At 57.9% G+C, this 25,724-nt stretch overlaps 3 protein-coding genes across 7 annotated transcripts in view; 2 read left to right on the top strand and 1 right to left on the bottom strand.

Annotated features, from left to right (window-relative positions):
- Positions 1-136: 136 nt before the first annotated feature.
- On the top strand, positions 137-9,116 carry EXOC3L1 (exocyst complex component 3 like 1). 2 transcript variants are annotated; one of them, XM_068411346.1, is made up of 14 exons: positions 137-282; positions 1,278-1,438; positions 2,404-2,430; positions 2,542-2,623; positions 2,916-3,576; positions 3,762-3,879; positions 4,071-4,196; positions 4,278-4,378; positions 4,807-4,917; positions 5,060-5,189; positions 6,166-6,288; positions 6,568-6,723; positions 7,116-7,240; positions 7,942-9,116. In XM_068411346.1, exons 1-14 carry the CDS (start codon positions 240-242, stop codon positions 8,126-8,128), a joined length of 2,151 nt encoding a protein of 716 aa, XP_068267447.1. In that variant the 5' UTR covers positions 137-239; the 3' UTR covers positions 8,129-9,116. The 2 variants fall into 2 exon arrangements, with proteins under 2 accessions (XP_068267447.1, XP_068267446.1); XM_068411345.1 differs by having other exon boundaries at positions 2,404-2,623.
- Positions 9,117-9,412: 296 nt separating this feature from the next.
- On the top strand, positions 9,413-12,730 carry CTRL (chymotrypsin like). Of its 2 annotated transcripts, XM_068411352.1 has the most exons (7): positions 9,413-10,125; positions 10,286-10,389; positions 10,488-10,567; positions 10,798-10,879; positions 10,965-11,145; positions 11,552-11,685; positions 12,349-12,730. In XM_068411352.1, exons 1-7 carry the CDS (start codon positions 9,468-9,470, stop codon positions 12,508-12,510), a joined length of 1,401 nt encoding a protein of 466 aa, XP_068267453.1. In that variant the 5' UTR covers positions 9,413-9,467; the 3' UTR covers positions 12,511-12,730. The 2 variants fall into 2 exon arrangements, with proteins under 2 accessions (XP_068267453.1, XP_068267451.1); XM_068411350.1 differs by having other exon boundaries at positions 9,413-10,389.
- Positions 10,729-25,724, bottom strand: part of PSKH1 (protein serine kinase H1) — a 45,007-nt gene continuing 30,011 nt past the window's right edge. For 2 of the 3 annotated variants that reach the window (XM_068411348.1, XM_068411347.1), the window contains exon 4: positions 15,187-22,694. In XM_068411348.1, the coding sequence (XP_068267449.1) occupies positions 22,377-22,694 (318 nt within the window). In that variant the 3' untranslated portion in view covers positions 15,187-22,376. Of the gene's footprint in view, positions 10,945-15,186; positions 22,695-25,724 lie in introns of those variants that run through there. The other variant, XR_011049077.1, reaches the window with a different exon arrangement.

The raw sequence follows: 25,724 nt of genomic DNA, 5'->3' as shown, positions 1-25,724 counted from the left end.
GGCCGGGTGCCTGGGGGATGCCAGGGAGGACACCCAGGGCGTCATGTCCTCTCCGAGGCCTGCGGCAGCCACGACGCCTTCCCCTGTGTCCCCCCCTCCCCTCCGCCCTCCGTTCCTGACGTGCTGCGGGAACACAATGAGGCCCTGAGGAGCGCGGCTGCTCCGGCTGAGGAAACAGCTGCCGGTTTCCTCCGCGCAGCCCTGCCCTGGCCCCCGCAGCTCGGCGCAGCCCGGACACCATGGGCATGGCGGCGGAGGACGAGCGCGCTGCCAGCCCCAAAGGTAACGGGGAGGATGCGGGCACCCCCCGGGGAGTCGGCGGTGCTGGGCAGGGGAGGGATGCTACCGCTTGCAGCACGTTTTGGGGGCTCCCCCCACCCTCTGCCTCACACCCCCTGGACTTTTTCCCCATGCCGGGGTCAGTGCCTTGTGCTTTTGAGGGGGTGGAAGGAGCTGGCTCTGCTTCCTGACGGTGATAACAGCACCAGGAGCAGTGCTGCTTGCCGCACAGCTCGGCCTCAAAGCCCCCGACCGCCTCTGAAGCCTCCCACCACCTCCGAAGCCCCTGACCGCCTCCGAAGCTCCCTGGTCCCCAGGGTGCCCATGCAGGCAGGATCCCCAGGGGAGCAGGAGCCCAGCTTGGCACGGGGTGACATCCCCATGGGGTGACATCCCCGCGGGGCTGCAGAGAGCCCCAGGCTGTGAAGTTGCTGGGGATGGAGCAGAGAGAAGCGATGAAAGCAGGCGCTGGGGATGGGGGCTGGCGTGTGATAACTGTGCTGGTTCTCAGCCCTCTGCTCTGGGCAGAAGGCCTTTGGCACGGCTTGGGACCCTGTGCCAAGGGGGACACTGTGACCCCCCTGAAGTTGCGTGGGTGCCTTTGGAAGAGCGGGAGCCTCCCGTCCTCACCTCAGCCTGGCTCTCCATGCGAGAGCTGCCATCTCTCTGTCCCTCCTGCTGACCCACTGCCGAAGCCTCAGCCCTGCCGAGGGCTTCCTGGGTGCCACCAGACCCCCCTCAGCTAACCCAGTGTTGAGGAGCAGCGATGGGGATGTGTTGAGGGGACAGCCCGAGCTGGCAGGCTGGCTGTCAGCTCCTCAGGGCAGCCTTCTCCCTGCCACCACCGCCGCGGTGACCCCGGTGCGTGGCAGTGTCGTGCCGGGGGGGGCCTTGTGGAAGGACCCGCTTGCTGCCACACTGTCCGGCTTCCCACAGCTGCGTGTGCTTGGACACCCATCCACTTCGTTGTGCTCATTAACCCCTTTCTTCATTCCCAGACGAGGAGTGGCCTGAGGCGGAGAAGGCTGAGAAGTTGGCGAGAGGAGCTGCTCTGAAATGGGCTTCAGGGGTGTTTTACCGCCCTGAGAAACTGGAGGGACTGGGGCAGTACCGGAGCCGGGAGACGCAAAGGAACAGCTCCATCCAGTCCCGGCTGAAGGTGGGTGTTTGCCACAGCCCACGGACAGACCAGTCCCCATCTCCATCCCATCCCAGCACCACAGGCTCCTCTTCCCCACGACAAAGAGCTCCAACCTGCCCCCACCTGCAGATCCCCACAGGAAAAACATCTCCCCACACCCATAAGGGCTGTCCCCAGTCCCTGCACACACCTCCCTGCTCAGGGCGACCCTTTTGGCATAACCCGAGGAACAATTAACCTCAGTGTGAGCACCCCAACCTTCTCCTGATTATTTTGGAGACGGTTTCTTCTACCCTGAATGGGGGTGAATTGTCCAAAAGCCAACTTAAGTGATGTGGCCTCAGAGAAAACAACTTGCTTCTGGTGATGCCGGGTAAAAGCGCTTCTTGGCACCAGGAGCTGTGAGTTAAATGGGTGGACAGGGCATGGTGATGAGGGCCAGTGCCTCTGCAGGGCTGGAAAAGATGGAAATCCATTTTAGAGGAGGGTTCCTACGGCTACTGGGGTGCTTCGTGCCATTAATATGCCTCGGGGGGGCACACGGGGGGCTCTCTGGCCTGCAAATATTTTGCAGAAGTAAAATAATCTTTTAAAACTGAAAGGAGACGTCTGGTTACTGCTCACCCTGCTGCCTTGGTCACCCCAAAGTGATGCCCTTCTCCCACCTCCTCCACAGCAGCCATTGTCCCCCCACCCCCCTAAATAGTCACCGTGACTCAGTTTACCCAGAAGCGGGGGGTGAAAGGAACCATTCCTGCTGCTGGAGCGGGTTCCTTGAAGCTGGGCGTGCGTGGGTCTGATGGGATGGGGTCATCACGGAAGGTCTGGGAGATAGGATGGCACGATGGCAGAGGCAGATGTGACCTTGTGGGGCTGGGAGAATGCATGCAAGAGAGACCTGGCAAGGCTGGGGCAAACGGTGCGGGAGTCCTCCAGCCTTTGAGAGCTTCTCCACTGCCCCTCTGTCCTCTTCTGCTCCCCAGTCAACTGTCCAGTCCTACCTGGAAGGGGTAAGTGCGGGGCTGGAGCAGCTGCGGTCGGCGGCCCAGGAGGTGCAGAGCGTGTGCCAGGACCTGGGGGCTGCGCGGTGGGCCCTGCTCGACAGCGCAGACCGCTTCCAGGGCCTCCAGCAGATGCGGGCGCTGATGGCGGAGCACGTGCAGCTGGCCTCGGTGGTCCAGGTGCTGCCCCAGCTCTTCTCGGGTAAGGCGCTGGCCCGGTCCTCGTGGGTTTGGGCTGGAAGGCACTGGGGAGAACTCCAGACCAACCCCGGGCTCGGCGCAGGGCTGGCGGCAAAGCTAGAGCAGCTGGCTCTGGCTTTGCTGGTTGGGTGTGGAAAGTCTCCATGGATGGAGATGCCACCACCTCCCCAGGGCCTGATCCAGCACGGTGTTCCCAGAGCCCCAGATCTCAGACCCTTCCCCTCACCATCTCCCTGCTGACCTCCTTCAACTCCCCACACTCAATCCTGGCATCTCTCCTCCCTCTCCCACAGTCCACGAGGTTTTTTCCCATATCCTGCAGCTGCTCCATGGGCAGCATCTCCTGGAGGCCCACGCGGAGCTCATGATGATGGAGCACCTCCGGGATGACATCCTCTCCCAGCTGCAACTCCGCGGGCTCGCCAGTGCCCAGGCAACTGTGCTGTCCTACTTTGGTGGCCTGCAGGAGCTCAACGAGAGCCTGGCCAAGCAGCTGTGGGACATCGTGGGCAGCAGCCTGCGGCTGGTGCGCGATGACCCGGTTCTCTTTGTCACTGCTGTAAGGATCATCGAGCGGGAGGAGAAAATAGATGACACTCTGCTCCTGGAGGCCACCTTCCTGCCCCCTGGCCGCCCAAAGAGCTGGAGGCAGAAGTTCTACCACATTCTCCAGAAGACCATCATAGGAGCCCACTTCCATGCTGCCTGCATGGACACGGAGGGGCCAGGGCTGTCCAGGCACCTGGCAGCGCTGCAGAAGGACATCGTGTCTGAGCTGCGGGTGGTGAAGGACCTGATGGTCCAGTGCGTCCCAGCTCACTACAACATCCTCAGCGTCTGCACTGCCACCTACCACCAGGCCCTCACCAGCCACCTCCAGGACATCCTCCGAGAGGACCTGGACAAGCAGGCGCTCTTCCTCCTCCTTGAGTGGGCGCTTCGTGTGTACCACAGGTCAGCATCAACCCCAGCACCAACCAAGCAGGAGAGGTTGTGGAGAGCCGGGTTGTCCACCAGCACATGGGTGGGTTGGGAGTGGCTCCAGCTGCCTGGGGATGACCACCAGGAGGGCAGAGGGAGAAGGAGGAACTGCTGGAAAATGCAGGTCTTCCCAACCCTGTCCCACCTCTGCCCTCCAGCCCAGAGATGATGGGTCACCCTGACCTTCTCCCAGAAGTGGATGTTTCTGCTCTGGGTCCCTTGCTGTCCCCTGAGCTCACGGATCAGACAGAGAGGAAATACGTGGTGAAAGTCAAGGTGAGTGAGCGGGACAGTAAATGGGTAGGGGACCCAATGACCACCACTGAGCCAGCATCTGCTCTGACAGCAGCAGGAGACCATGAGCCTGTGGGACAAGGCCCGGGACTCGCTGCCGTGCTGTGTGCTGGGTCTCAAGGGAGTTGGTACCTGACTTCTTGGGCTGACCATGGTGGGCATCCATCCCCCAGGCTAGCGTGCTCGAGTGGATGCAGAGGACCCTGGAGGTGGAGTTCAAGGAATGGTTCAGGGAAGAGGAACCTGAGACAGACCATCAGGGCTTCTTCCAGTCAGCCCTGCCCATCATTGTCATGCAGGTAGGTCTCCAGCACCCCAAAAAGGGGGCCGGGGGCTGCAGCCTCTCCCTGACTCACCTCCACTCTCCTCTCCTTCTGCAGATGCTGAATGAGAATATCCAGGTCGCGTCCTTGATCACCGACTCTCTGCAGCAGAAGGTCTACAACATGGCCTTGGAGGAGCTCGAGGCATTTCTGGGCCGGTCAGTGGAGCTCCTCGTACCCCTGTCCATCCTCGCGGACCCTGGGTCCCCTGGCCAAGCACCACGGGCTGATGGTGGAGATCTGCCATGGGGCACCCAGCCCTCATCCAGGTCCCAGAAGGCTCAGCAGCCTGTCTACCCACGGGGCTACCATCTCAGCCCTTGGGGCCATCAGCTCCCAGGGCTTGCTTGCCCCAAGTGCTTCTCCGGTAGCGCTGCTCTCCCAAGGGGTCCAGAATGGGTCCCACTGTCCACACTACCCAACAACCTGTCACTCTCCAACCTGGTGGTGGGAGCTGGAAAGAGCCAAGAGAGCTGGGAGGGTTGTTGGAGGTCCATGTGCCCCCAAGAGTATCCCAGCTCCACGTCCTTGTGGTGAGACATCGGGGGCTCTGCCCACCCGTGACGGCTGGCTCGCTGTGTCGCAGTCTGCGGGACGCCCTTGTGCGCTGCGGGAAGGAGCACCAGAAGGACCGGACCGTACCCAAGTACTACATCTCCTACCTGCTGGCCACGCTCAACAACAACCTGGCTCTCAGGTAACGTGCACCACCACCTCATAGCTCTTGTAGCAACCTCACTACCCGCAAGGAAGCCACGTCCTCCCCATCCCCCTGGGGACCAGTGTCCCCACCGTGCTGCCCAGGCTACCTGTTCCCTCCCTTCTTCTCTCTCTCCCAGCTCCTCTGTCTCCTCCCTGCACCCTGACACTGCCTGTAGAGAAGTCCCCGCGTCCCTCCGGGCTGCTCTAGACAGGACGCAGAAGAAAGCCTGCCAGCTGCTGCTGGAGGAGCTCCTCCTGGACCTGCAGGTACGTGTCCCCACAGCTCCTGAGGCTGGCAGGGCTGTGACAACCCCAGCCTTGGCATGAGCAGCCCTACAGCCACCCACCAGGCACGGGTTTATTCCTGCCACGTGCCCCGTGGCCTGTTATCATCCTGCAGTCACCTCTGCCAGCCTGCTCCCAGCCCTCGATAAACCCCCCGCAGCTCACCCCGTGTCTGTCCCCAGCCAGCACCGCCCTGTATCGCTGTGACAGATGCCTCGTGGCCCCCAAACCACCAACCGACAGAGCCAGGGAGCCACAGCCCACCCTGGGGCTGCCTCACGCTCCTTTTTATAGCTGTTTCATGGCAAAAAACCAACAGGAGGGAGGCAACGGCCGTGCAGAGGAGACAAACCCATGTGTGACTGCCCCGGTCATTTCCTGCCGTAGTCAAATTTAGCTTTCCTGGAATGTGGACCAAAAAAAAAAAATCTGGAATAATTAACGGCGTTGCTATTTCGGGCTTGAATGCCCTGAAAACAAAAGAGTGGCTGAAAGGATGAAACGCTCACAGGCAGCTTGGAGACTGCCGGGGGAAACGTCTGCCTGCAGGCAGGAAGATGGGCAAGGCCAGCAGGGGAGGAGGAGGAGGGCAAAGCCCTCCAAACCGTGTTATGTCTACACAAGGGAAGTGGAGAGGAGTGGGAATGAACCATCAAATCGCAGCGGGACAGGCCACCAGTGGGTGTGTGAGGAGCCGCTTGCTGCCCACACCTCAGGCGCTGCCCGCGATGGGGTGGCATGACCCAGCTAACGCCCCAAAATGTGGATTTGTGGGTGTCGGGGAGGGGCAGCCCCGCTGTAGCTCCATAATTTCCCCATCTAGACCACTCTTCTGTTGACTTTTGGCTGGCAGCGGGGGGGTCTGCAGGCGTGCAGATGTGCTGCAGGCTGGCAGCGGCTGTGGGACGCGGAGCCACGCGGCGCAGGGCACCCCACGCCGCTCCTCTGCCTCTTTCAGCCCCTCTGCCTGCAGCTGCCTTCCCGCAAGTGGCTCTCGGGCTCGCAGCTCGTCGGCAGCATGTGCGAGGTGATCGACAAGTATGCGAAGGACTTCTCCCGCGTCAGGAAACCCGTCTTCACGGTACGGGGTGGCCTTCGAGTGGTTGCTCGTCTGTAGGGCGAGGAGGTCGGGTGCCACGCTGGGGTGGCATGCAGTCGCTGCTGGGGTTGCCGGGGAGCCCGTGTCCTCCCGAGCAGCAGGGTGGGCAGGGTTTCCCCTAAATTCAGCTACTTTCTCTGTCCCTCCGGCCAGGGGGCTGCCCAGCAGGTTGCTGGTGTTGCATCCAGCCCCTTTCACCTCCGCCTTTCCCTGGGAAATTGGGGTCTGACACCCCAGGGCTCACAGCTCTCCCCTGCCCAGCTCCTGCTGACCGAGAGCGAGCTCCTGGTGGCGAGTCAGTACCTGCGGGCGCTCATGCAGAAGAAAATGGTGTGCAAGAGCGAGGAGGAGCGGGACCAGCTCTGCGACCGCCTGCTGCAGGACGCCACGCAGCTCCGGGAGCTCTTCGGTGGCCTGGTGAGAGGTGCCCGAGTGCGGCGGGGGGCCGGGGCTGGGCTACGGGAGGGGAGCGTCGCACAGCGAGGAGCTCATAGCTCCATCACCCTCCTGCTCCCCTCCAGCCCACAGCTGGGGTGGGGACATCAGACGTGGCTGTTACACTCGAGCAGTTGTGGGGCCGAGGTGGGAGGAACTGGCTGGATTAGGGACCCAGGAGACCATCCACCCTGCCCAGCGCAGGTCGGTGGGGCTGCACAGCCTCCTCTCACCTTGGGGTGGAACACGCTGAGTGGGGAGACACCACCTGCAAGGGGCCAGGTTCCCACGTGGGCACTGAGGACCAGGCTGCAGCCCATCAGTCACCACGGCAGCCTCCTCCCGATGTCACCTGTGGCCACCCTCCCTCGCAGGGTCTGGAGCGGAGCCAGCAGAGCCTGGAGGCCATCTTTGCCCTGCGGGAGCTGATCTGCCTCAAAGACCCAGCACTCCTCAGCCTGGAGGTGCTGAGCTTCATCACCAAGTACCCCGACATCAGGTAAGAAGCTCAGCTCTGCTCTCCTGTGAGGTGGAGTAGGGATGAGCCCGCCCAGGGGAGCCAGGCTTGGGCTGGACCCCGTGAGGTTACGCTGCAGAGCGGGCAGGAACCTGGGCTTTTTTCCCCTTCCTCTCTGAGGTTTCCTTTTCCTCACGCTCCAGATTTGAGGGGTTCTTGCAAAGTGCCAAGGGCAAAGACGTAAAGGAAAAAGCAGTTCTGCTGCGGCATTCACGTGTCTGTATTTGGGGGGCAAACAAAGCACGAGAAATCACAAAACACCAAATTGGAAATGTCAAAAACAAGTTCACAAGGTTTGTGGAGTAATTTTCAAGATCTGAGGAAGAAATTCTTTGCTGTGAGGGTGGTGAGACCCTGGCCCAGGTTGCCCAGAGCAGCTGTGGCTGCCCCCTCCCTGGCAGTGTTCAAGGCCAGGTTGGATGGGGCTTGGAGGAACCTGGTCTGGGGGAAGGTGTCCCTGCCCATGGCAGGGGGGTTGGGACTGGACGGGCTTTAAGGTCCCTTCCAACCCAAACCAGTCTGTGATTCTATGAAATTTTAAAAGTTTGGCTGGTGTGAAGTACCAGCTCTACCCCTGGCCTCAGCTCAGCTGCCCTGGCTCACGGGAGGGTTGTGGGACACGAGTGCTGTGGCCGGTGCCGTGGCCCAGCAGCGCCCAGACTCACCTCTCGCTCTCTGCCCAGCGACGAGCACGTCTGCACCTTGCTGGATCTCCGGGGCGACGTTTCCAAGGAGGTGCGGCACATGGTGCTGGAAATGATGGCGCAGCACCCCCAGGTCCTGCCCGAGAGCTACCGACCCATCTTCAGCACCATCCTGGTCCCCGCGCCGGAGCTGCCCTTCTGCCTTCGCAAGGGCAAGTGTGCCTGACCCTGCGCCCCATGGCCCGCTCCCCGCTCCCCCCACGGACACACGGACCACGCAGAACATCTCTGGGGGGTGACTGGAGATGACACACGGGATCCTCTCTGCCCTGCGCCTTGCCCTGGGCTGGGGACAGTCTGGATACATGCCATCCTCCTCTGGTCTTGCCTCGCTGAGCAGACTGTCCCCCCTGGAGACCTCGCTCAGGAGGAAAATCAACCCCTTGCCTGCAAGAGAAAGAGGAGCCACAGAGCAAAGGGCAGGAGTTGGGGGTGAAGCCCCGTCTCCGTGGGGCTGCACAGATATTTGGGTTTCCCTGAGTATCCAGAGAGCCTCTGAGCCCGCATGTCCTGGCCACGGATCTGGTTATCACCCAGAGCCCAGGCAGACAGAGCCCTGCTAGACCCAGGCTTGCAGGAGGGTTTTAGCCATGTGAGGTCTTCCCCTGGTCTGGCTCAGCCCAGTGTGGGTGGTGGGGAGCAGCTCAGCCAGGCGCTCATCCCGGCTCACGGCCGCAGAGAAGGGCACAAGGGGCTCTCACCACCCTGGGTAGCGCCATGGACCCTGTCCCTGCCAGCGGGAAGGGACAGCACCGAGTTCCTCCTGACCTGCCCAGCTCCTGGCCCCAGCACCCAAGACAGCACTGGAGTCCAAGACCAGAGTCTGAGACCCTCCAGCCTCTTGGAGAACATGAACTGAGTTGTGTTGGGGGCATCAAGCATCCTCCTGGCCCAGCTCCCTCCATGATGGGCAGCACCACCCTGGGCACCACCATCTGCTGCTGCTGTCCCACCTCTTGGTCATCTCCTCCCCTGGTGCTACGCAAAGATCAGGAGCAAAGCCCATCTCTGTGCCTGCACCCTTGTGCCCAGTCCCTGCAGCACCCCAGGGGACCTCCACGCTCTGCCACGCTTCCTGCCTGGTGGCGGGCCCGATCCTGCCATCCTCGCCTGGCACCGCTGCCAAAAATAAAGGCCTGAGCTCTGCAATCGCTCACCAGCGTCCAGGCTCTGCTCCCCAGGGCGTCAGGGCAGGGATGAGGGCACGCATGTGGCACAGCGAGGGGGATCCATCCCCGTGCTCAGCGTCACCCCAGGGATGGCTCCCTGCACCCAGTGCCACCCTGGGAGCATCACCCAAGGACATGGGGGATGATGGAGTCACTACGTGTCCCACCCCATGCACCCAGGATGGTGACAGGGGGATTTGGAGGGGGACACGACGCTATTCCCCAGCATGCAACCCTGGGGTGAGGGGGCAGGCAGCTGCAGTACGGGGGGGACACTCAGGTGGCGGGGTCAGCCTCGGCTTGGGGCAGTGGCCACCGTCCTCCCCACAGCCCACCATGTGCTCGCCCAGCTCCCCACGCTGGCCATGGCTCCCGCCTGCCTGGGAAGGCGTCTGCCCTCCCCACCTGCCCCGGCCGGCTCTGGGACACGCTCACCTGCCCCGGGGCCACGGTTCAGGGGGTGGCCCTGGGCCCTGGGAACGTCCAGCTGGGACCAGCGCTGGCCCAGCCAGGGCTTCGCAGCCACGTGGGGAAACAGCTCTGGTGCCAATGGGTCTGAAACAGGCCTGGGAACAGGGTGACCTCCCCAGCCCGGGCACTGGCACCTGCACCAGCACATCCCACCCCACTGTGCCCCACATGCAGCCCCCCGTGCCCCCCATCACAGCCCCATGGGGCTCTCCTTCTCCAGCTCCACAGGCTGCAGTGAGAACTGACACAACTCATCACAGCGATAGCCCAAGCACCCCAGGGTGCCTTTCAGCAGCACGTTCCCATGTCCCCGCTTCCTGGGCCGAGGTAGGTGCCAGGTTTGGTCTGTCACTGCTGCCCGCAGCTGGCAGAAGGCAGCAGGGGGGACCTTGCCCTGCCTGGCTACGAGCCACGCGGCTCCTGGCTGCTATAAAGCCCGTGGCCCCGAGGGCACAGCCGCGTCCTCCCAGGATGGCGTTTCTGTGGGCACTTGCCTGCCTGGCCCTGGCCAGCACCGTCTCAGGTAAGCGCTGCCCACGGGTGCGGGGAGGTCCCCGAGGTGCAGCAGGACCGGGGCACCCCGGGGATGGTGACGCAGAGCCACCCGCACCGCCGCAGGCAGCCCCTGGGTGTGAGCCCTGAGCTTTCGGGGTCACCCTCGTGCCCCTCTGCCTCTCCCGCAGGCTGCGGGGTGCCCGCCATCAGCCCCTCGGTGTACTACAGCGAGAGGATCATCAACGGGCAGAACGCGGTGCCCGGCTCGTGGCCCTGGCAGGTGTCCCTGCAGGTGCGGCACCGTGCTTGGGAGGTGGGCTGGCACCAAGGGCACCCGTGACACCCTCAGCCTGCCCAGCCCCAGCTCTTCCTCCCTCTTTCCCCCCCCAGACCCGCTCGGGCTCCCACTTCTGCGGCGGCTCCTTGATCAACGAGAACTGGGTCGTCACGGCTGCCCACTGCGAATTCAAGTGAGGAGGGGACAGCCAGCCCACGCTGGCGCCACCCGGCAGGGCCGGGGGCTCGGGGTGCGCTGGGCATCGTCGAGTGGCACTTGGGACAGCCCCAAAAGCCAGCACCCGAGGAACCGAGCAGTCCCCAGGGCACGGGGGACATGCCCCATGCCCACGGCAGCCCCGGTGCTGCTCCCACCTTGGGTGCCAGCTGCTGTGTGTCCCCCTGACCCCTTTACCTCTTGCAGCACGTACTCCCACGTCGTCGTCCTCGGGCAGTACGACCGCAGCGCCAGCGCAGAGTCCGTCCAAGTGAAGACCGTGTCCAAGGTGAGCTGGGCTGACGTGGCCGCAGTCCTGGGACGGGGCCGCTCCCGCGGGGCAGGGCTGAAGCGCTACGGGTATTTTTCGGCAGGCCGTCACGAACCCCAGCTGGAACCCCACCACCCTCAACAACGACATCACCCTGCTGAAGCTCTCCTCGCCCGCCCAGCTGGGACCCCGCGTGTGCCCCGTCTGCCTGCCCCCCGCCAACCTGGCTCTGTCCACCAACCTCCGCTGCGTCACCACGGGCTGGGGACGCACCAACCCCAACTGTACGTACACCGCGGCCTCAGGGAGGGCTGCGTGTGGCTGTCGTCCTTCCTGGGGGGGCTCTGCAGGGTCTGGGGGTGCCCATGGGGTGACACCTCATGGGGACGGGGAGTTGGGCAGTTGAGGAACACGTGTGTGTTGGTGCAAGCATGGGCGGAGGTGCGTGCTCAGATGTGCGCGAAGCCCAGGGGTGGCTGTGCGGGCACAAGCTCGCCCTCGCTCAGGGCTGCTTCCACGAGGTGATCCCACCTGGGGAAGAAGGGGGACGTTGGCACAGATGTTGCCTGGCAGCACCCACGTGTTTGGGAGCACCAGCAGGAGCTTGCCCAGGGTGCCTGTGCTCTCCCCCAAAGGCCCCGGGGACACCCACCGACCCCGGGGCGATGTAACAGTGCTCCTTTCCCCCAGCCCAAGCCTTGGCGGTGCGCCTGCAGCAGGTCACCCTGCCCCTCATCTCCCAGAGCCAGTGCACCCAGTACTGGGGCACCCGCATCACCAGCTCCATGCTCTGTGCCGGCGGGGCCGGCGCCTCCTCCTGCCAGGTAAGGAGCCGAGCTGCCACCGCGCCGCAGGCAGGGTGGGGGAGGAGGAGACGGGGGGTCTGGCATCTGTGGAGCCAGAGATATAAGCTATAGCACCTGGCTGTGTCCAGGGGACCAGGGTGGCAGAGACCAATTTGCAGCACGTGGTGGGACCAGTAAGCAGGAGGTGTCTTAAAATCATAGAATGGTTTCGGTTGGAAGGGACCTTAAAGCCCATCCAGTCCCAACCCCCTGCCACGGGCAGGGACACCTTCCACCACACCAGGTTGCTCCAAGCCCCATCCAGCCTGGCCTTGAACACTGCCAGGGAGGGGGCAGCCACAGCTTCTCTGGGCAGCCTGGGCCAGGGTCTCACCGCCCTCACAGCAAAGAATTTCTTCCTCACATCTCATCTCAATCTCCCATCTTTCAGTTTAAAACCGTTCCCCCTCGTCCTGTCACTCCATGCCCTTGTCAAAAGCCCCTCTCCAGCTTTCCTGTAGCCCCTTCAGGCACTGGAAGGTGCTAGAAGGTCTCCCCGGAGCCTTCTCTTCTCCAGGCTGAACAGCCCCAGCTCTCTCAGCCTGTCTCCAGAGCAGAGGGGCTCCAGCCCTCTGAGCATCTTCGTGGCCTCCTCTGGACTCACCCCAACAGCTCCGTGTCCTTCTGATGCCTTCTCCGCAGGGTGACTCCGGCGGACCTCTGGTGTACCAGAATGGGAACGTCTGGACCTTGATCGGCATCGTCTCCTGGGGAACCACCAACTGCAACGTCCGCACACCGGCCATCTACACCCGCGTAAGCCAGTTCCGCAACTGGATCGACTCCGTGGTCGCTCGGGGATAGAGCCGGTGCCGGAGGGATCCCTTCGCCGGGCGCTGCTCCCGGCACGGGGAGCTCGGCAGAGCCGGCGAGGGGCTGAGCTGGAGGGCGGGCACCCCACTTCCTAATAAAGTGTCAGCATTTGCTTGTGCCAAGCGCTGCCTCGGGGGTGGAAGGCGCCCAGGGGAAGCCTGGGGCACCCTGTGGTTGGGTGCTCCTCTCCTGAACCCCAGCACCTCCCAGGTTCAGCTGGGACCTACTGGGGAGGTGCAGAAGGCAGGACACGATGAGGCAGAGGGGGAGCAGGACTGGCTGCAGCTTGAGGGCTGCTCGGGGGGGTCTTCAAGCACATGGACCTACACCCTGGCACCAGCCTGAGACCACCGCAGTGCTGAGGGTGGGTGAAGTTACCTGGGATGGTCCTTCCGCTCCCCCAGGCGCAAGGTCTCCAGCACCAGCCGGTCCCACCAGGGAAGGGACCGCGGAGCTGCAGCTGCCCAGGCTCAGCACCAGCAGCACTTCTCGGCTTGGAGGGTGGGTGCTGGTGGGTGTACGGGATCTTAGAAGATCCCCGCGTGCAATGGGAAGCCGTGACTGGTGTAGCAGCCTGGGAATGCAGAGCTGGAAGGGAGAAACGCCAACGGCAGCTCCAGCTCCTCGGGCAGGTGGAAAGGGGCAGCTGGAGAGCAGCGAGCTGCTTCACACGCCCAGATTGGGCAGGTAACAAGAGTGGGAAGCTCAAGGCCATCCTAAAGGAAAATCTGAAGCTGAAAATAAAATTCAAGGGCAGGCATCAGGGCTTCAGAAGAAAGCAGCGCTTTCACCCAAACAGGTTCTTGAGACAACAGTGGGTGCAAAAAAATGTTAAATCTTGTGTTCATGCATGATCAGTGAATTAAAACCTGGCTCCTGGCCGCTCCAAATAGAGCTGCTCACGAGGACACCATGGAGAGGAGCAGGATCAGACTCTCCCAACGTGAGGTGTGGGGTTTTTTCCTTCACCAGTGATGTGAATGCGCCACAAAACCTTCGCCATGTGAATCACAACCCCCCAAATGGGATCACTCTCCCGTCAAGCAAGCGCGATGCTACCCAGAGCCATACCCACGGGAAGGGTTATAGATCATGAACGGAGGGGAAAGACAAATAGTCTGGCCCATATGCTTGAGTTCAAAAAAAAAAAACCCCAAAAGCTGCTCAAATACAGCCCAGGGTTGGTAAGTTTTAGTTTGGTTGGATAAAATTTAGCTTCACGTAGAGGTTTGCTCTGCAGGGAGCAAGAGTGAGTGGAGCAAAGTGACGTGGGGGAACAGGGGCTTGCAGAGAAACCCGTGAAGCTGCTGGCCTGGGCTCCTTTGCCTTGGAAAGCCTCGCCTGGGGCGCAGGGGAGAAGGGCATGGGGCAGTTTTGCTCCTTGCAAATGTCCCCCCCGAGGCTGGTGGTAGCAGCTGCGCTGGGTACACTCCGGTCCCACCAGCCTGCCACGACATTTCGTGTGCTTTCACCCCGTGGTACCTGAAATAAGACCCGTCACATGAAAGCAGCACACTTTTTTTAGCTTTAGTTAGTGCCTTAAAGACAGCTGAACGTCAGAGACGTGGGGACGGGCCATAGGGGCAGAGGAAACTGGTGGCTACACAGAGCTTCCAACAGGAATTGATGAACTGCAGCAGTACGGGTCGCTGGGGGCACTGGGTGCTGGGATGGGGTCCCCTCCCCCTGAAAAATCACCTCCCCTCCAGGAGGATGTGGTTCAAAAGGCACGTGCATTCTTCACTTGGTATTACAGGTTTTCTTGCTCACCCATAAAAGCTGCTCAGAGTGAAAGCAGAGAGGTGCCGAGTCGCTGCGGGCAAACCAGGATAGTTCTCTGGCCACGTTGGCCACCTCGCAGCCAAAGAAAAGTGAACAAAACGTCCCCAAGTGCCCGTTCAGCCTCTGACCGCTGCCTTCCAGCAAGGGGCTGTGTGCCTGACCCACCCAGAGCATCCCTGGGGACATCTTGGGCCCCTCACTACAAGGAAGACCTTGAGGTGCTGGAGCGAGTCCAGAGAAGGGCAACGGAGCTGGTGAAGGGTCTGGAGCACAAGTGTGATGAGGAGTGGCTGAGGGACCTGGGGGGGTTTAGCCTGGAGAAAAGGAGGCTGAGGGGAGACCTTCTCGCTCTCTACAACTGCCTGAAAGGAGGGTGTAGCGAGGGGGGGTCGGTCTCTTCTCACAGGTAACAAGTGACAGGATGAGAGGAAACAGCCTCAAGTTGTGCCAGGGGAGGTTTAGGTTGGAGATCAGGGACAATTTCTTCCCCGAAAGGGTTGTCAAGCACTGGCACAGGTTGCCCAGGGCAGTGGTGGAGTCCCCATCCCTGGGGGGATTTAAAAGCCATGTAGATGTGGTGCTGAGGGACATGGGTTAGTGGTGGCCTTGGCAGGGCTGGGTTAACGGTTGGACTTGGTGATCTTAAAGATCTTTTCCAACCAAAATGATTCTGTGATTCTATCCCAGCCCTGCACCAGGTCTCCCTCAGGCAGCTCCTGGAGTTAAACCAGCAAACTCATTCACGGGCACTCTGGTACCTTCTTGCTGTGCTCCCAGAACACGTCAGAGGCGTGAGCAGCTCCCGGCTTCCGATGCGTTTCCTGACCCATCCCTCGCAGCCAGCCCACGGGTCGAGCCACGCGCCAGCAGCAACGACAGCAGAGCGATGGGGTAACACAGAATACATTTACATTTTAGCAGACCGAGTACACAAAATAAATAATTCTGTACACTCTTAATCGTAACGTTACAGACTAATTACAATGGTTCACGCCTCATCCTACGAGATGGTCCTTAGGGGAAAGGCAGGACTCAAAAGGCAAGTCTCAAAACAGGAGACAAATGGGATGCGACCGGAGTTACTTCCAAATTGTTCCAACCCCGCAGCGGAAATTCGGCGACCAAAAATAACAGCAAGTGCTGGAAGAGCTCCGGCCGCGAGAGCTTCCCGGGAGGTGCCTTTCCGTAGCGAAAGGCAACAGGAAAACTCACGGCATCTGGGCGTCCCCACTGGAGCTGCTCCTTCCTAAGGCACCTCGGTGGGGCTGCGGGTCTCCTCCATGTTCAGCAGACGCGTCCCTACCGCTTCACATTTAGTTTTGTTTGCAAGTTCACCGCCCAGTAAAGGCCCAGCCGACACGCAGGCGCCCGCCCCCGGAGCGCCCGAGAGCTGCGGTTTTAATCCAGGCTGAAAAAGGAGACTTGAGTGGTCAGAAGACAAAAAAGCACCAAAACCCTCCCGAGAGTGGTGTAGGCGACGTGGGGCTGGGAGCCCGGCACCCAGCGGTACAGGCACTTTGGGATATTTTCCAGGACGAAGCCGAGCTGGTGAGAGGCCGGGACACAACCACCCTCCCTGCACACGCCGGGGCTCCCGCTGCTGCCAGGGAACAGGTTGTAACTGCTCCGGAGGGTGCAATCCCCCCCGCCCCGACGCCAATCCCAGTGTTGCTTTGCATCATTAAGTCAAACGATTGAGACTTTGATTTACCCCGCCTCAAACCCTCCGAAATCTTTAGCATCACCACTTAAACCACGAATGTGGCCCCACGCAGTCGAACGAGGAGCCTGTAACAGCCACGCGCTGGTTGTCCCACGTTGTACAAGATGATCTCGAGCTGAGCCTGCATTCAGGGTCCTCAGAAGGAGCCTTCTCCCACCTGCAAGGCACCGTACAGGCGCTTCTACCTGGCTCCAGGGCTCACCACGGCTCCTGCAGAGCCACATCCACAATTCCTATTCCAGTTTGTGCATTAACTAAAAGCTGACTATCTTAGTACTTCAGCCAAACACCCGGAGAAGAAAACAGGATCGAGAAACGGAGCAGGGTATGAGAAAGAATGTAAATTACCAGAGCAGCAAATGATCTGACCTCAAAGAAGAAAACATCCAAACTCCAAAGAAATGAAGAGTTTGAGGGTTTATCATTTCCAAAACAAACACATAAGGCAGGTCCTGCACTGCAGCTGGTTTCCACATCACTACCAAAGCCAGGAGGTCAGAGCCCTTTTGTCTGGGCTTACTCTCCTCCCGAGGCTGTAAAGCTGTCCCTCACGTAGGGTTGGACATCTCCAAGAACAACGCAGCCCAGGAACTGGCAGGAGTATCTGGACACTATCACAATCTCAGCACAGACTTCTTCTGGATTGAAGGAAGGGGGGTTTCTACCACTGCTGGGTTGACACCTTAAGTTTTTTAGAAGCCTGAGAAGGGTGAGAAGTAAATCAAACATAGACGAGTTGGAGCATCCCAGAGGAGGCCACGGAGATGCTCAGAGGGCTGGAGCCCCTCTGCTCTGGAGACAGGCTGAGAGAGCTGGGGCTGTTCAGCCTGGAGAAGAGAAGGCTCCAGGGAGACCTTCTAGCACCTTCCAGTGCCTGAATGGGCTACAGGAAAGCTGGAGAGGGGCTTTTGACAAGGGCATGGAGTGACAGGACGAGGGGGAACGGTTTTAAACTGAAAGAGGGGAGATTGAGATGAGATCTGAGGAAGAAATTCTTTGCTGTGAGGGTGGTGAGACCCTGGCCCAGGTTGCCCAGAGAAGCTGTGGCTGCCCCCTCCCTGGCAGTGTTCAAGGCCAGGCTGGATGGGGCTGGGAGCAACCTGGTCTGGGGGAAGGTGTCCCTGCCCGTGGCAGGGGTTGGGACTGGATGGGCTTTAAGGTCCCTTCCAACCCAAACCCTTCTGTGAGTCTATAAGTAATTGCTGTTTTAGCAAAATGCAGAGGAAAATACATTACGTACTCACAAATCCAGAAGCAAAGCTTAACAAGGCTGTAGACCACCTGACGTTATTTCTGGAAGACCTTTTCACATTCATTTCCAATAATCCTCCAAAAAAAAAAAAAAAAAAAAATATCAAGGAATCAACAGGCCACATGCTTAGAAGCCGTAGTTCTCTCCCCCAAGAGCAGCCAAACTCCCAGGACAAAGCGATGGGATTGTACTCCAAAAGACAACCAACCACAATTCCCTCTGCTCCTTAAAACCACTTTTCCCTGAAACAGAACACGCTGGGAAGAAACACCCTGAGCTGCTCCATCGTGTCTCATGATGGGAGAAAGTCCTAAACCTACTGATTCCAGCCTGTATCTTTAGGCTTTGCTTTCTCCTTGTGCCCCCTCAGATGTTTCCTCAAGACAAGGTGCTGGCGAGCATCTCCTGGAGATACTGGTGGGTTGACCGCACATGTTTTCTCCCCAGCATTGAGCACCCCTTCCAGTGGGTGCACGTGGACTCATCCCCGTGTGGGTTAAAAAATGCTGGTTTTGGGGTCAGTATAGGAGAAATTGGTGCCACGCTGAGAAAGCTGTTGAACATCTAGGGCTGTAGGTGTGGTCCAGGACCATCACTCAGCACCCCAAAGCCAGGTTCCTCTTTGTAAGAGCATCTGGCCCAGAAACAGCGGGAAGGTAAGCAGGAGAGGGCTGTACTGGGACAAGGACACAGGACAATTTGCCACTAGGTGTCATTCCAGCTTCACGTTCATCGCGTGAACAGAACTAGGGAAAACAAAAGCACTCAGAGATTTGCACCCCAGCTAAAATGATGGCCTGGAACAGGCATTGTTACCTGCATCCTCCCGGCTAATTCAGCACCAGAGGAAGCCTTCCAAAAAACACCGCGAGCCAAATTAAGAATCACCATTAAAAGCCAAAGAAGGAGATTTAAAAAGTTAAATGGAAGAGCAGGAAAAAACATTTTGGAGGGATTTTAGCTTCTAAAATCCCCCAACAAGGCACTCCTGAAGTGTGAACTCCTGAGACTTCAGATAAACTGAGAGCTGAGATGCTTCTGTGGAATACAAACGAAGACAGAGGACCGAGATAATTCACAGTGAAGAGCTTTGTAGAGGACAGATTGAAGGCACCCGAACTACTGCTCAAAATCACAGCACACTGACTGTCCCCCCCCCACCAGATCCAGCTGAAGATGTGACACAATCGCAAGGATAAAAGCACCTGAGGAATTGTTCTTGAGCCGGACCTTGCAAAGCAGCATTTGGACCATCACAGTTTTTCGGACAGAAGGAAAACAGAAAGATCACCGAGGACTCCAAGGGATGCTTGGATGGAGCTCTGCTAGTCCCGCCTCTGCCCACACGTGTTATTGTCTGGGTATGAGAGTTCCTGCAAATACTGAATTGATTCAAAGAAGAGGGATTGAGCCAAGAGTGTTATAACCAAACGGTGGAAGGAAAGGCCATAAAGACTTCCCCCGTTTACACTGATTTTTCCATGCAAACAAGAAAACGTTGCATTTGTAAACAGAACTGGAGCTCTTCTAGAAAAGCCAAAGCCCCTTATGGGATGGACTTGGTCCTCTTTGGTGCAATCCCCTATTCCAACCCAAACTCACCACCAATGACATCGCTCTGAACTTCTGCTGAAAAACAGATTGCTGAAAAAAGCAAAAATTGTCAGAGATGAGAAGCTTCTTGTTCTGCTTTGTGAAGGTGGAGGACAAGCTTGGTTAGATCACAGCTCAACGTCCTGACCTCCTCTCCAGGAAATCTGGAGAGGGCTTTTTTACAATGACATGGAGAGATAGGACGAGGGGGAACAGTTTTAAACTGAAAGAGGGGAGATTGAGATGAGATCTGAGGAAGAAATTCTTTGCTGTGAGGGTGGTGAGACCCTGGCCCAGGTTGCCCAGAGAAGCTGTGGCTGCCCCCTCCCTGGCAGTGTTCAAGGCCAGGTTGGATGGGGCTTGGAGTAACCTGGTCCGGGGGAAGGTGTCCCTGCCTGTGGCAGGGGGTTTGGAACCAGATGGGCTTTAAGGTCCCTTCCAACCCAAACCCTTCTATGATACTATGATCCTCCACCTTCACTTATCCCCCACGAGGGAAAGCACGAAGGAACAGTATGGGTAGACATCTGCACGACGTCAGTGCATTTTGATGATCCAGTGGTTAAAGGAAAGGGTCTCAGGTTCAAGAGGTCTTGGCTCAGTTCATCATTTTGACCTCCTCGCACAGACAAAACACCTATTTTAAGGATAAACATGCAAGATAATCTAGGGAGGGCCAGGAAAGCACCCAGGAGGGAGAAGAGATCACAGTGCCTGGGCGTGATGCTCCGAACATGCAGAAGACTTAGGAGTGACGGCTCAAAACCAGAAGCCCTCAGAGAGCATCCTGCCATCTCTTACCACACAGGAGCAGAACAATTTTCCAGTTGATACTTGTCTTGGAGCGGTCACTGCTTTTGGAGAGCTGTTTGCAGTAATGTGAGGGGCACTGAATTGTTTACGAAGCAAAACAGAATCACAGAATCAATCAGGTTGGAAGAGCCCTCTGGGCTCATCGAGTCCAACCATTGCCCTGACACCACCATGGCAACTAGACCATGGCACTAAGTGCCATGGCCAGGCTTTTCTTAAACCCCTCCAGAGATGGTGACTCCACCACCTCCCTGGGCAGCCCCTTCCAATGGCTAATGACCCTTGCTGAGAAGAAATGCTTCCTAATGTCCAACCTGAACCTCCCCTGGCCAAGCTTGAGGCTGTGTCCTCTTGTCCTAGCGCTGGTTGCCTGGGAGAAGAGGCCGACTCCCACTTCACTACAACCTCCCTTCAGGTAGTTGTAGACTGCAATAAGGTCACCTCTGAGCCTCCTCTTCTCCAGGCTAAACTGCCTGTTTTGTCAGAAATCACATCTCATTTATAGTTCACGGCAACGAACCAGGGAAAACGAGGTGAGAAGGTAAAAGAAGCTCAAGAAACTTTTTGTTTTGCAGTCCGCAGAGCTGCAAAAACCCCAATTTTTAGTAATTTTGTGGTATCTGTTAATGCTGATGGAAGAAAGACTGCGTGTGATGTGGTAGGATGGTCACTCAGAGAAAGGGCAGCCTGCAAAGGAGCCAGAGTTTTCAAAATAATATGCAAAACCATGCAAAGGATTTAGGATTCACCCCTGGCTTCCTCCACTGTATTCCCCACCTCAAGCTTGGGCCCATCGAGCTGTGCCCACAGTGGTTATGGCCCAGCCCAGCTTTGGGGTGGGAAGCACATCCCTAGAAGTTCCCTTTTTTCCTTAGCACAGAGAACTCAAGTCTTCTCCCACGGAAGCTGCACTGCTTTGCTGTTTGCTGACCAAGACGGGCTGCGGCCAGCAGAATTAGAGCTCCCTAGAGATGTGACCATTTAAAACCTTGCTGACACTAGAACACAGCAGCACAGACATCAATCCTGGGCAGAAAGGCCATGCTCCTTGAGCTTGCACCGCCTGCATCTCCAGCCCAGAGCTCAGCAAACCCTTCCCAAGCACACAGCATGAAGCAAACCGTATGGCTTCATGGGAAAGGGTCAAAACCCAGCGTTCTCCTTCACACAGATCTCAACTCTGCCATCACAAGAGACCGAATCCACCCAGACACTGTGCCATCAGCCCCGCTTTGCTTCTCTAATTAGTTGGGAAGGTATCTCAGCAGGCTTGCGCAAAGCTCAGCTCTACAGCACCCACCTTCCCCAAGACGTCCTTCACAAGAGGCCCCCACATCACCCACCCAGCACAAGGAAGCCTGAAAGGCAGCTTTTTCCTCTTGGGTTGAAGTCACACCTAACAGCTCGAAGGTGTCTGTGCAACGTCTCCAGGGCATCATCACTGCTGACCCTCCAGGATTGGACCCCCGCTACTCACACGCCCACCCTGATGCTATTTGTGGTCATCCCAACAGCTCCCACCACCATGTCACTGTCCCAGAGCAGGGATGGCAGTACTGGGACAGAACAGCCACGCAAAGCAGGGAAGCCCCATAAAATCTGCAGATAGGGAACAATACCTGGAACCACCGAAGTTTTGGTGAAGTGACACGGTCGGTAACGCTAGTCTGAAGGGCACAAGACGTGTGACAGGTCACAGACGTGACAGGGCCACATCACAGCAAGAAAAACAAACCCTGTGTGGTAGGAACCGGTCTTGCTGCAAACAGCAGAAGGATTATTCAAGGAAGACAGCAAGGAACGCCCCAAAAACCTGCCTTGCCAGAGACACCTCTCTGTGTACCACAAAGTTCCTGCAGGACAAAGTTCCTGCAGGACAATGATCTCTTCTCACCCCTCCACCAGGAGCACCCACCCAGCGCGGATCACAGGAACCACGCTCCAGCTCCGAGCTCGCAGCACTGGTTGCCAATTTGCACGGCAGCTCTGGCACAGCTTGAACACAACCTCGGCGTCACCGGGCGGACAGCAGCCCTTGGGGGAAACCTCGCAGCTTCCCAGCCGTCACGGAGAACTGCTGCCTGGCACCTCCTCGGCGCCCTGCTGGGACGAGGAGCTGGTGGGCAGCGCCGGTGAGTCAGAGCTACCCTACTTCTAACTGCATGTGACTCATACCAGCTTCCCTGCGAAGGCACCGCTAAACCAGCTCAAAATTTGTGTATATATGATTTTAAAATACATACACACACCCACACGTGTACGTGCACACACGTATGTGCGTGTGCGTACACATAAAGTGATTTTTTTTTCATATGCAAGTGAGAGAAACTGAACGCTCTGGAATTAATAAATAACTATGAACAACCAAGCTCCTGGGCTACAGAAAGAGCTCTTCTCCCCACGTGGCTCCTTAATTCATGGATTACTCGAGGCTCTGAGCTGTGCTCTGAGCTCCCGAGGGCTCCCCCCGTTTCCTGCGTGAGACCCCACGGCACAGCTCGCAGGGTGGGATGGCCACCACGAGATTCCCTTTCCTCCCACATGGAGGGGGGGACACCTCCTCATGGATGGGGGAGAGAGGGAAGGAGGAACCTGGATGTTCCTCACTGAGCGAGCGTGTGGCAAAGGGTGCTGCGCACCTCCAGCGCGGAGAAGACATCTGGAAAGACGCCTGGCAGGTCCCAAGCCCAGTGCTCAGCCAGTGTACTGCTGCTGGTAGCGCAGGTTGAGCTCGCGCAGCTCCCGCTCTCGAACCCGTCGTGACTTGTTGGATTTGGTGGAGCGGCTGGAGCGGGTGGACTGTGCAGATTTGGTGCTCTGGCAGCGGGAAGATGCCCTCTTGAGAAGGTTTTGTGAGATGGAACGGTGTAGGTTCTTCATGGAGGAAGAGGCTGCCATGCTGACCACCCACGGGTGCTTCAGGGCCTGAAGGGCTGTCATCCTGTCACTGGGGTCCACCGTGAGTAGACGGTCGATGAAATCCTTGGCCAGGTTGGACACACTGGGCCAGGGCTGAAACACAGAAGAGATGATTAGAATGAAACACCCTGGCACAGCTTCACTGATTAATTAATTCCTCCCATCCTCAAAAGCCTCTTCGGGGCATTCTGCTTCTTCCATTCTCTCTCTCATCCTCAGATCTTCCAAGTTGTAACCAACAGTATCTGCCCAAGGAGAACGAGCCACAATTACTTCAAGGGACTGTTAGGGGGAGAGGCTGAATTACTGGGAAACATCTACACGTACACAGGTGTGGTGGCAGATCCCTCCCACAGCTGGGCTCAGGCACTCAGCCTGCCCAGTAGCTCACCCTGGATCCCAGGTGCCTCAAGCCTACAGACACCTACACCTGTGCACACACACACACAAGTGGTCTCAGTCAACCCCCAGACTCAACCATCTCTCCAGCAGCTAGCTGGGACTTCCCTGGTCCCTCTGGTCACCAGCTCCTCCTGTGGTTTCATCCTTAGAGATACACATACACATGGACATCTCCAGCTCCCAGGTCCCTTCACCCCCTCGTCTGGCTCCATCTTCACCAGCAGTCACATACTTGCTCCAGTTGCTGCCCCATGGACACACACGGGCTCCCAGACCTACATCCCGCTCCAGGTGCTGGCCCTGAGATCTCCCACCTCATCTTCTCAAACCACAGAGCTATTACAGAAAGAACAGTAACCGTATTCCTCTGAAGACCCTCCTCAGTCCAAGTACTTGGTATCTGATGAAGCCATCACCACTTGAACACCAGCCACCTCACTCACAGACGATGGACCCTGACACCAGACCCCTGGTTCTCTTCTGACCTTCATCTGAAGGTGCACATCTAGCAAGCAAGCACTGATCCCTGCATCAATCCTGAAGCCAAGACTAAGAAGATTGTTCTGCCTCACTCAGTCTCACTCCCACGTGGAAATCTAGAAGACGTTGCTACAGGTCAGCCCTGGAACAGCCAACTCAGCCCGGCTGGAAACAACCCCATAAAACATTCTAAATGTATATAAATGTTAGATATAAGGAATTTTTAGGCATGCTTACCAAGGAAAGAAGAAAATTTTTTACAGGATACTCACTTTAAAGAAACAAGCCCAAAATAATTAATTAGTCCGATAATGAACTCCTCCTCTATCCCCCCAGCACACCGAAATAGAGCCGTAACAACCGATGAGACAAACACCTACAGCCACGCACGTGGGAACTGTTCCCTTTCTGATAAAATACCACATTCACACTAACGTGAGAAGCGAGAACGTTTCCTTTAGCACGACTGAGGGAGCTGGGGGTGTTTAGCCTGGAGAAGAGGAGGCTCAGAGGTGACCTTAGTGCAGTCTACAACTACCTGAAGGGAGGTTGTAGTGGAGTGGGAGTCGGCCTCTTCTCCCAGGCAACCAGCGACAGGACAAGAGGACACAGCCTCAAGCTTCGCCAGGGGAGGTTCAGGTTGGACATTAGGAAGCATTTCTTCTCAGCAAGGGTCATTAGCCATTGGAAGGGGCTGCCCAGGGAGGTGGTGGAGTCACCATATCTGGAGGGGTTTGAGAAAAGACTGGACATGGCCCTTAGTGCCCTGGTCTAGTTGACATGGTGGTGTCAGAGCAATGGTTGGACTCGATGAGCCCAGAGGGCTCTTCCAGCCTGGTTGATTCTGTGAGGTGAAGGTTGGGCTGCGGACAGAGCTGGGAAGAAAACCGTGTCTAAATCCACTGCAAGGGGGGAGCGGAGGAGGCAGCATAAAAAACCCCAAGTGTCGAATGGAGCCAGGCAAGAGCAGGTTTCTGTGATCACTGGGTGTTTGTGTGGGTCTCAGTCCTCCTGAAACCATCAATATTGAATTCTTCAAGCGCATGGAGACCACATCCCAAGCGGCATTAAGAAAACCAGCCTGAGCAGATTGATGCAATGAGGATTTCGATACAATAATTAATGTCACGCACAAACACATACGTGTAACTGAGTGGAAACCACGTGTACTTAAAAAAGGTGGTTGTTCTGGGTCTTTCATTCCTCTCTGCGGTTGGTGAGGAAGAAAAGGACTGAGCTATTTTAAAATTCGGGGTCCACCAACTGTACAGTGAAATATAAAGCCCTTTCCTTGTGCAAAGGTCTAAAAAAGGTATGTCCTGATTTTTTTAAGTCTGCAATTTATTGCTCCTGAAAGCGATTTTCTCTTTCAAAAGAGCCAAAGGCACTGACAAGACAGCTAATCCACGGGAGGATTTTGTAATGAAAGGCAGGACAGTCAGAGACTTACCACGGACAGTCAGTGGCGTGGCCAGGAAAGAGGAATTCAAGCTCTAGCTAAGGAACCGCCTGCTAGGAGGGTCCGAAAGTCTTATTTTCATAGAATCACAGGCTGGTTTGGGTGGGAAGGGACCTTAAAGCCCATCCAGTCCCAACCCCCTGCCACAGGCAGGGACACCTTCCACCACACCACGTTGCTCCAAGCCCCATCCAGCCTGGCCTTGAACACTGCCAGGGAGGGGGCAGCCACAGCTTCTCTGGGCAGCCTGGGCCAGGCTCTCACCACCCTCACAGCAAAGAATTTCTTCCTCACATCTCATCTCAGTCTCCCCTCTGTCAGTTTAAAACCGTTCCCCCTCATCCTGTCACTCCATGCCCTTGTCAAAAGCCCCTCTCCAGCTTTCCTGTAGCCCCTTCAGGCACTGGAAGGTGCTAGAAGGTCTCCCCGGAGCCTTCTCCTCTCCAGGCTGAACAGCCCCAGCTCTCTCAGCCTGTCTCCAGAGCAGAGGGGCTCCAGCCCTCTGAGCATCTCCGTGGCCTCCTCTGGACTCACTCCGACAGCTCCATGTCCTTCTGTTGGGGGCCCCAGAGCTGGACGCAGCACTGCAGGGGGGGTCTCCTGAGAGCGGAGCAGAGGGGCAGAATCCCCTCCCTCGCCCTGCTGGCCACGCTGCTGGGGATGCAGCCCAGGACACGGGTGGCTTTCTGGGCTGCCAGCGCACGTTGCCGGCTCCTGGTGAGCTTCTCGTCACCCATCATCCCCAAGTCCTTCTCCTCAGGGCTGCTCTCAATCCATTCTCC

The sequence above is a fragment of the Nyctibius grandis genome, chromosome 12, assembly GCF_013368605.1.
Source record: "Nyctibius grandis isolate bNycGra1 chromosome 12, bNycGra1.pri, whole genome shotgun sequence".
NCBI classification, from domain to species: Eukaryota; Metazoa; Chordata; class Aves; order Nyctibiiformes; family Nyctibiidae; genus Nyctibius; species Nyctibius grandis.
The sequence above is the reverse complement of the archived record's forward strand: the minus strand, read 5'-3'. Positions and strand labels throughout refer to the sequence as shown.

Bases quoted from the DNA above. Each gene is read 5' to 3' on its own strand.
- CTRL (XM_068411352.1), top strand. From the start codon at position 9,468: ATGTGCTCGCCCAGCTCCCCACGCTGGCCATGGCTCCCGCCTGCCTGG. The intron at 10,880-10,964 runs GTGAGCTGGGCT...ATTTTTCGGCAG, and splicing joins AAGTGAAGACCGTGTCCAAG to GCCGTCACGAACCCCAGCTG. The intron at 11,146-11,551 runs GTACGTACACCG...CCTTTCCCCCAG, and splicing joins GGGACGCACCAACCCCAACT to CCCAAGCCTTGGCGGTGCGC.
- EXOC3L1 (XM_068411345.1), top strand. From the start codon at position 240: ATGGGCATGGCGGCGGAGGACGAGCGCGCTGCCAGCCCCAAAG. The intron at 4,918-5,059 runs GTAACGTGCACC...TCTCTCTCCCAG, and splicing joins AACAACAACCTGGCTCTCAG to CTCCTCTGTCTCCTCCCTGC. The intron at 6,289-6,567 runs GTACGGGGTGGC...TCCCCTGCCCAG, and splicing joins TCAGGAAACCCGTCTTCACG to CTCCTGCTGACCGAGAGCGA.